The sequence below is a fragment of the Lottia gigantea genome (genome assembly GCF_000327385.1).
Source record: "Lottia gigantea unplaced genomic scaffold LOTGIsca_43, whole genome shotgun sequence".
In the NCBI taxonomy this organism is placed as follows: Eukaryota; Metazoa; Mollusca; class Gastropoda; family Lottiidae; genus Lottia; species Lottia gigantea.
Window position 1 is genome coordinate 1,041,267 of NW_008709504.1, and position 10,154 is coordinate 1,051,420.

Sequence of the window (10,154 nt, forward strand, 5' to 3'; positions counted from 1 at the left end):
AGGTTGAAAGAACATGTTTTTGCGGATATTCAAACCANGACTTTTAAAATAGCAGTTCTAGGTCTGAATTTCTGTTCATTAAAGAGCTTGAGAAATTCTTTATTTTCTTATGGTAGAAACGCTCTTGCACTTTCAGTTTTTGGATATTCACCTTCTGTCATAGCAGAGGCGTACAACCCAGAGCGTCAAATGCCATCAGTTTAGAATAGTTCAGCTCTTTGAGTTTAGCGTGAACTTCCGTTTTATCTTTCGTGCTAGCACTGTATTCTTTGAATAAATCTATTATTCCTTCAGTGTCACTTTCTAGATACTCCTTTAAAATGGTGCAAATCTCATCCATTTTATTCGTTTCAAATGATTTTCTGTTAGCAGAAACTCTTCCCCCTTTAATGGATTGTCTGATAAAATATCTTATAAAAGGATGAGTATGTGAATAAACTTTTTCTATTTTTTCTTTTTCAATGTGTTTCGGAACCATTCTAGTAGTTTCATACCATTCTTCTTCAACCATTTCTTTATCGTAATGATATAAATAATACCAACCCTTTAAAGATAAAGAAGGAGCCGTTAGATTATTTGAAACGTTTTGGAAGACAGTTTCTTTCATGGCTTGATTGTATTTTATCAAACAAGCCCCGAGACATAACGTATCTCTTTTAGCGTAAGGTTCCCATTCGTGTCTTAAAGATTCCCAATTATCTTTGGTGTATTTAACAATGTCTACATTCATTATTTTTCTTAAATTCATTGGTAGATTGGATGAGCCAAACTAGATGATTCATGTTGATAGGAACAAGTGAGACATATGTTTTGTAAATAGTTATTTTTATCAGATATTTTTTTATCTCTTTTTTTCTCTCTTTTCAACTTTTTCTGCAATCTTTCTTCTGTATATGGATTAGATAAAGGAAGAGATAGAATTTTTTTTATCTGTTACTAGTGGACATTGTGTTAGTTTATTAATGCTTTGAAGTGCAATCCAGTTGTCAAAACCACTGGCGTTATGAGCAATTAAGGTTAGTCTTTTTTGATCTACTGTACCTAGACGACGCAACATCTGATCGAAACAATCTGTTCCTACAAATATTTCTACTATATTAATCATGAGTTTGTTGTAATATTCTTCTGGAATGGGATCAGTTCGCTTTAAATCTGGGAATACTCTTTTAATTAGTTCTAGTTTTTTCCTTAGTTTTTCCAAATTGACTAAAGTACAACAATAAGGAATAGCTTTATTTTCGCAATAGGTTTCGCAATCCCAAGCGAATAAAGTATCATCATGAGGTTGTGAAATCACGTTTAGTTTTAACTGAGCAAAACATGTTACTGCATCATCATCCCCGCAGGTTCTCTATACATTTTCATCGTAATTATCTTCTATTTCTTTAATACATAAAGCTTTATTATTTCTTCTTATCAAACAGAAATGTTCTGTGTGTAAATAAAAAACCCAATCTAAGTCTATGTTTACATATCTTTCACTCCTTTTCTTTTTGCTTTTTGAAAACTGTTGACGAAATCTTGAGATTCCTTTAAGTCTTTATTCATGAAGTGATTTACACACTTTATAAAACAATAACCATCGCTTGGTATGTAACAATTTTCGCCTTTGTATTCATTTATCTTTTTAAGTAGATTACCACCTCTGCCAGTTTTAGATCTTTTTACTATTCTAAAATTATTTTTGCGGAAAATAATCTCTCCTGTAAAATACCAATAAGAGGCATCAGATTTATCATGCATTGAATGATTAATCTTGAAAGTTTGAGCATTGAATCCAGAAAATCTCATGTCTTGTTTATATTCACCCTTTTCATATATTTGACCATTTATTTCAATTTGACCTTTAATTTTAAAATCATTAAATAGAATAACTATTCTCTTGATTAATTCTGAAAAAAGCATATTTGTGGTTGATATTTTAATTTCATTTTCCCCATTTTTAAAAATATCGATTGTCCTATCAATTACATATTTAAATTTTTCTTCATCTTCTTCGTCAAATTTACGCGAAAATAAATTAGGTATTGAATTGAATATCTTTGAAAAAAGTGTTTTAAATAGAGGTTGGTTTAAATTTCCAATTTTATCCATTATTTGTTTTAAGTATCTATTCTGGAATTTTTAACTTTTATTGACGATATTTCTACATCAAATTTATCTAAGATTTCATTGAATTCTTCTAATTCTTAATGGTTATGTTCTTATCTTCTCTCGATCTTTCGAAAAAAAATGAATAATTTATTAAGATATGTATTTAAAATTTCCGTTTTCTTTTTATAATAAGCTTTCTTTTTTGATGTAAAACCTAAAGTAATAAATCCACAAGATGAAGTTTGAACGGCAGTGAACGCGGCTAATACAGTTGGGACAATTATTGGAAGCATTAATCCACCGGTTACGGCTGTTGCCACCGTTATCCCTTGTGTTAAAACTGTACTTAATGTTTTGAAAACAGAATCTATTCTACTCCATGTCTGTCTACATTTGTTGAATTGTTTTGATTTTGATTTTGATTTAGTTCGTTTTGTTTGTCTATCATATATTTTTGTCTACTTTCGAGTTCCATTTTTTAGGTAATTAAATTAAATGAATTTCTGATAAAGCTGTTTCTTGTTTACCATCATCAATAAAAACTTCTACTGATATTAACGACATTTGTTCTTTCGAATCATTAATCTTATTCAGAGGAGGTGAAAATTTGGGTTTTTCAATAGAGATTGATATATTAACATATGCATCAACATCATCTCTTATTGTTGGTATCAAAATTTTTTTTTTTTGTTGACTTTTATGAATATCAATTGAGGTAAATATATCACTATGAACAAAATATAGTTTTACGTATTCAAAGTCTGACGTTCGTAAAAACTCATAACTCATATTTCCTTCTTTTTGTGGTTCTGGATTTCTAATAATACTTGTTGATGGTGGAGTTTCCGTTTCCAATAACATATCAAAATGACTCAATGTAAATTCATCTTCTTCTTTATCTGGTATGATTAACATTCTAAACCTGTCTATATATTTTCCACTCGTTTTAATTTCATATAAGTGACGAGGCTTGCTGTTTTCGTCGTTAATTTCAAATTCTTTAATTTCTACATTTTTTGTACCATTGATAAACTGAAGAATTTTTTGAGCGTTAAATTTTTTATATAAACTAAAGTTTTGTCTGAAGAATATTGATTCAACTTTTACCTGAAAAGGAAAAGTTATTTCAATTATAACTTTTCCTCGGAAAAAAAATCGTCTTGATGGACGAAATTCAATCATATCAAAAATATCTGAGGGGTTAATAATAGCACCATATAGAACAGAATATACTCTTATATTTACCGTAAATCCATATTTTTTATATTCATACTCATCTATCAATATTATCAGTAATAGAAGCATCATCGTCACGTCTAAAACTTACAAATGGAAGATTGAAATAATATGATTCTTTCTTGAGATACTTTTTTTCTAATGCGACTATATTTTTGTCCTGTTTCAAAACTAGGTTATTAATAGTGGTTATCTGTTGTTGAATAACACTATCATCAATATTTTGTATTTGTTGTTGAATATAGGTTTTGATTTCGCTATCATCTATGTTTTGTATTTGTTGTTTAATATAGGTTTTGATTTCGCTATCATCTATGTTTTGTATTTGTTGTTTAATATTTTCTTAGTTCTTTTTGTAATTCACTGTTAGTTTCGAGATCATTTAATTCCTGTTGAAACGTATCTTCATTTTCATCTGGAATGTTATCTATTAATTGTTGAATGTCTAATTTTTGTTTTGCAATCTTATCATCTAATTTAGATATTAATGAAATTAAATTTTGTAACTCAGTTTTATTCGCTACGTTGACCAATTCTTTTTGAATAAAACTTATTAATCCTTTTACCTCTTGTTGTAGTTTAGTATCATTAACAAAATTATTATTATTTAGTAGACGTTTGAAGAATCTTTTCACATTACTTATTTTATCTTCTAAATGGTTTTTATTTACTTCAATTGAATTTATTTGTTCCCGTAAATACTTCTTATGAACGGCGTCATTGTCGTTTTCCGGAGACTTTAAATTAGTTACTTTGAAATTGTTCATATCTAAATCACCTTGAAGAGTGTCTCCGATTTGATCCACAAAGTGGGTTTTCGCTTTATTTATCCACGCTGTAGTGTTAGGTTTTTTTTAGTTTCTAAAGATAAAGAACCTAATCCAAACTTATTCGCCATTTTTATTGAGTTAAATTTTTTACAATTTCTTCGAATTGTTTTTCTAAACTCAACTGATATAAAACCCAAAGTGAAAGCTAACCACAAAACTTTTGTCCCGGTAATTGAATTTGAAAGGAACAACATGTGATTGGTTTATTAGTCAATTGCATTATCTCTTCAGTGGGTTCTAATCCATAAGAATCGAAGAAATATAATTCGCCCATCTCATAAGTTGAAAGTTTGTGGTTGTGTCGCTTCCATATTTATCGAGAAATTCATTCATTTTAAAAAGTCGGTTTTTTGAGGAGTATGCGCTAAGTATTGTTGAAATCCCAATTGATGAAATATATACGTAGTTTGTGTTTGAAAAAATTGTATAACATTCTGATAGAACACATTCAATAATATTTTGAACATAAATTTGCATTTAAATCTAAAAAATTTAAATTTAAGAAAGCGTAAATGCTTGTTCTACATCTAAATTTCTTAATCTTCTATCAAATTCTTCATCATTGTTTTCGAGAAATTCATTCATTTTTAAAAGTCGGTTCTTTGAAGTTCGTTTTGATAAAACCTTCCTATGATTTGTTCTTTGTCTTGATCGATTAATTCATATGTCGGAGGTGATGTGGTGTTTACTTTATCAACGATGTCCAGTATCCAACGTAACCTTTTTCGAATTTGCTTTATACGAACTCGATCTCCGACTTTAAATTTGGGTTTAATATTTAAATTCTTTATTTCATTTTCGTAGTTATGTTGCGCGTTAATTGACTTTATAATATTTGGATTACTCGAGGCTTGTGTTGGTGTGACAGCTATAGATAAATGAATTTTGTTATTGTATTCATCTACAACCTCTGGTAATATTTTAAGCCATTTTTGAGATTTCAATTCCGTGAACTTTTTGAATAATTTATTTTTTTTGAGTCCTGTTAAATCTTTCTATTACTACAGCTTTACCTTCGTTATGCGTGCTGTAAATTTCAAATCCCAGAGATTTCATAATTTTGTTATAAAATTCACTTCCTTTATCTACCCACAGTTTTTCTGGATGTCGGTTAGATTGTTTCATAATCGTTTCAAATGCGTGTTTGACTGATAATCCTGTTTTATTTTTCAAAGGAATAACCCAAGCATATCTCGTATACAAATCTATAACTGTTAAGCAATATTTAAATCCTCTTTCGACTGGCATATGAATTAAATCGGCTGACCATATTTCATCTTTTTCAAACACTTTAACTTTTAAAAAGTTTCTAGTTTTTCTAAATTCTTTATGAATTTCATCCGCCAATCCCATGCCTAATTTCATCTTTGCTTTTAACAGTTTAATGATTAATGCTCTTTGCATTCTCTTTTTGAAAGTTGGATTTGGAATATTTTCAAGTTCGATTATCATTTGTCTGTCTGCTTCGTGTCTGAAGTTTATGTCTTTTTTTCTGTATAGTATGTCGTGTTTAAGCGCAGCGGCATCAACTCTATTTACTGGTTCTTCCCCTGGTTTGGGTTTATCGTTTTCGTCTAATCGCAGATCTAACCTATTATGACCGGGAAGATGTTTTTCTCCGGGATATTTCACCCATGGAAATCCAGAAAGAGAACCCAATGATTTTTGTATATCTCCTGAACCGAAATAAGTTTTTGGAGCGTGAGCGATAATCATTTTTATCCTATAACTTTAAAACCTTTTCCTTTCCTTTTTTCTAATCTCCTGTTTCGAAGTTCTCGTATTTAGCTCTAATTCTTTCAACTCGTTAGATTGTTTCACTGTGTCGCTTATACTCTTTCCCGCTTCCGCGATTGAGCCGATGGCTTTCGCTCCGGTTGAAATGAGTGACTTGTTTTTTTGAAACAAAGCTAGCTACTTTTGGAATTATTGTTTTACCTAGAGAAAATAATGAAGAAAAGATACCGTCGCCCGAATTATCTTCGAATCTGTGTTGTTCGTGCTTTAGAATTAAACTCATCCTATTTTTAAATGAGTTAATTTAACGAAGAAATTGTGGTCTTTTTTTTTATCCAAAAAAGAGTTATCTCCCTTTTCTAGACTAAAAATAACAAAAAAAGCAGTTTCTGTTAGATGCAACTCACAGCAACACTCTACAATTACTGCAATGAACTCTTGTTTTATGGTGACATCCAGGATTTCTGCACCTATCAGCATTTTTTAATTCAATCGCTTTTGGCAAATGCTTTGATTGTTTTCGAAATTTTAAAGGTGGTATTGCATTTAAGTTATTATCAATTCTTTGAGGGGGTGTATTTTCCTCATCCTCGCTGCTGTCCTCATCATTTTCTGTAATTAGAGAATAAAAAAATGAAATGAATGGAGTTTTACGTCCTACTTTTCTGCACCTTGTGGGCTAATGAAGACGGGCAACGCCATGCAGGGTGCGATGAGGGAAATTTTGCCAGGACAGCGGCATAAGCCTGGTCTTTTCGATTTCCAACTGTCGAGGGAACTTTAACGTGCACAGCCTGTAGGCCTCGGTTTATTGTCCCATCCGAACGACTAGACGCTTTTTCCATGTCAGCCCCTCTAACCTGCATCACTGACGGGGGGAAACCGGGTTGAAAAATCCGAAGGTATTATCTCGACCTATGCCGGGATTGAACCCTGGACCTTAGGTTAGCAAGCGTCTAAATCACTGAGCCACCGCGGCTCCCTTGTAAATAGAGAATAGGCAATGGCACTTCTGAAATCAAATGATTGCATATTGGATCAACTTTCCAATCTATACAACAGCCAACAATTACTGTTAGCTAGATCAAAGATAGTGGACCACAGCCATATACGCCCACCACGGCATGCAGATAGTAAATATTCAAGATTTTCGGACAAGGGCAATAACTCTGCTTCTAACGGTTGAAAATAGCTCAAATTCGAACTTAATCTTCGTTTTATGAATATGTACACACATACCGAATTTCATTTGATTCCATCAAAAAATCTAGTTTTTAGAGCGTTTACAAGCAAATGTTGACGGACGGACGAGAGTGTTTTAGAGTGTTTACGAGCCATTGATGTTGATAGGAGCACTTACTGTATAGAGGTTAAAGGGCGATAACTCCTCAAAACTGACGTAAGAGGCCTAAATCTTGAAAAAGCCTTAAATTTAATCAGAAGTAAACTAAACTTTCTCAAACCTTTCGATTTAGGTCCAATAACATCCATTTTAAGTTTCATCAAAATCGGTTGAAAACTAAGAGAGTAATAGCATATTCAAGATTTTGGGACAAGGGCAATAACTCTACTTCTAACAGTTGAAAATAGCTCAAATTCGAACTTGATCTTCGTTTTATGAATATGTATACACATACCGAATTTCATTTGATTCCATCAAAAAATCTAGTTTTTAGAGCGTTTACAAGCAAATGTTGACGGACGGACGAGAGTGTTTTAGAGTGTTTACGAGCCATTGATGTTGATAGAAGCACTTACTGTAAAGAGGTTAAAGGGCGATAACTCCTCAAAACTGACGTAAGATTTCTTGTTGAAATTTCCAAATATAAGGGAGAGCATAGCCTATTTCCTAAAAGTAGATTTTAACTTCTTATCCTTTTCAAAAGATCGTAAAAACAACATACTCTACAGCGGACAATATTTGTTGATTTGTCAAATCCAGACCCCATGTCCACATATGTGGACATGAAAGTTTCCAAGTCAAATTTTGAATTAAAATTTTGTCCCAAGCTTCATGAATGTGCATAACAATATTCCTTAATATGTTTTTTATTAAAATAAAATCAAGTGAGCTTGATTTTATTCTCCCAATTTGTTCTCACTTTCTATTTTCTCTCTTACTCTTCTTATTTCTTCTTGAGTTTAATTCTCTAAACTTTGTTCAGTGAGTAGTACTAGAGCTTACAGATTGGTCGCACGGGGATTCCCCATTCCATTTCATTTCATGGGGAAAATGCGACCAATCTATAAGCTCCCAAAAAAGACCTAAACACACTACATTCCATCAATTCCCTCCCAAAAAAGACCTAAACACCCTACATTCCATCAATTCCCTCCCAAAAAAGACCTAAACTCTCTTAAATTATCACACCCTATACTCCCTACATTTCATACACCAAAAACGCCTTCAATCAATTACTACATTCCATCAAAAAAGCATATTAAAATACCCTTTTTTAATAGAAAATGGAGATAACTCTTGTTTTGGAAAACAATTTTCTACTCAAATTTTAAACCTTAAAAATGGCAAATAAAATACTAGATCCAATCTTTAGATTATACGATCCGATTCGTTATTCATTTAACACGAACAAAGAGGATTATATTATCATCTCACCGACTGTTGGTTCTAAATCCCAATTGAATGATGGTGGTAGAATTACCTTTGGAATAAATTCATTATCGAATTGGTTGCTTCTTTCCGATGCTTATTTCAGATGCGATTTCAAAATTAAAGATGGAATCCGATATAAACAATTAAACACCCTGGGGAATTCGACACAATGTTGAAAACAGTTTTATATCCTAAAGATTTCGATTCACTCTCAGGTTGGATACCCGATGGAAGTGTTTTAAAAGAACCGGTAAGAAATCTTGCAAATGATGCTGATTTAGCTAGATTTCGGGTAAGGGAGGGTTTGATTCATGTACAGGCTTAGGGTGGAGCAGACACTTTATTTAGAAATTAGGATTAAGGGTCTTGATATTGGGTTTTCTTCAGTTATTATTCTGAGAAGTATAGTATCTGTTATGTACTGATTGTTTTTAGTTTACTATGAACAATATTATCATTTAAGTTCTTATTTTTTGAATATGCAACTATCATTTTCTGCTTATAGACATGGGGGAATTTCTCTTGAAGGCTCTTATAGTGGGCATGAACTATCTTGCTTGCTCGATTGCTGGTTGTATTAAACGGGACAACAAAGGGTGCTATGCCTACATTATGATGGATGTTTGGTCCTATAGGTCTTGCTGTATTCAATGTCTCAATCCAATGGGCTTCCCTAGATTGACGGAATTTGGTAGTTTCATCTTCGGGCAAGTCAATTTCTATACGCTCAATTGGGATTAGGGCGAGATCATCTATTGAATGGTCGTCGAGGTTGAAATGATTAGATTTCGGGGAAGGGAGGGTTTGATTCTCCCAAATGTACAGGCCTAGGGTGGAGCAGACACTTTATTTAGAAATTAGGATTAAGGGTCTTGATACTGGGTTTTCTTCTGTTCTTATTCTGATCTGAAATTAGAAAAAATAACTCGCCCGATGGGCGAGAAGTACAGTATCTGTTATGTACTGATTGTTTTTAGTTTACTATGAACAATATTATCATTTAAGTTCTTATTTTTTGAATATGCAACTATCATTTTCTGCTTATAGACATGGGGGAATTTCTCTTGAAGGCTCTTATAGTGGGCATGAACTATCTTGCTTGCTCGATTGCTGGTTGTATTAAACGGGACAACAAAGGGTGCTATGCCTACATTATGATGAATATTTAGTCCTATAGGTCTTGCTGTATTCAATGTCTCAATCCAATGGGCCTCCCTAGATTGACGGAATTTGGTAGTTTCATCTTCGGGCAAGTCAATTTCTATACGCTCAATTGGGATTAGGGTGAGATCGTCTATTGAATGGTCGTCGAGGTTGAAATGATTAGAAACAGGCTTGTCTTTCTTTAATTTGATGTCTGACCTATGAGCATTAAAGCGAATTCGTAATTTCTTGCATGAAATTAAATATATTATATTCGAATTTTCACATGTTAGATGTTCCTGGATCGGGTACCTTTTATTCGTAGAGTTGCTTACAAAATAATGAGTTTCTGATATAAAGGGACGTGTTTTGCATCTACTGGACAAACATGGAGCACTTCTTAAACCTGGAGGCACTTCGGCATAAAGTATGTTTTTAGCTGCTATCTGTGCTAAGGTGGAATTTTTTATGTTTCGTAAAAATCGTTTAGAATACCCACG

The 10,154-nt window shown here is 32.4% G+C and overlaps 3 protein-coding genes across 3 annotated transcripts in view; all 3 read right to left on the reverse strand.

Annotated features, from left to right (window-relative positions):
- Window positions 1-157: 157 nt before the first annotated feature.
- LOTGIDRAFT_164078 (hypothetical protein) lies at window positions 158-730 on the reverse strand (the record flags this gene model as incomplete). The annotated part of the gene is made up of 1 exon (XM_009060569.1): window positions 158-730. The coding sequence occupies one exon, from the start codon at window positions 728-730 to the stop codon at window positions 158-160; it is 573 nt and encodes a 190-aa protein (XP_009058817.1).
- Window positions 731-2,580: 1,850 nt separating this feature from the next.
- Window positions 2,581-5,876, reverse strand: LOTGIDRAFT_164079 (hypothetical protein; the record flags this gene model as incomplete). Its single annotated transcript, XM_009060570.1, has 3 exons — window positions 2,581-3,201; window positions 3,897-4,067; window positions 5,451-5,876. 3 exons carry the CDS (start codon window positions 5,874-5,876, stop codon window positions 2,581-2,583), a joined length of 1,218 nt encoding a protein of 405 aa, XP_009058818.1.
- A 3,481-nt stretch (window positions 5,877-9,357) lies between these two features.
- LOTGIDRAFT_164080 (hypothetical protein) overlaps window positions 9,358-10,154 on the reverse strand; it is a gene marked incomplete at both ends in the record, with an annotated part of 2,593 nt that continues 1,796 nt past the window's right edge. Inside the window, one exon of the mRNA XM_009060571.1 lies at window positions 9,358-9,417. Within this exon, the coding sequence (XP_009058819.1) occupies window positions 9,358-9,417 (60 nt within the window). The remainder of the gene's footprint in view (window positions 9,418-10,154) is intronic.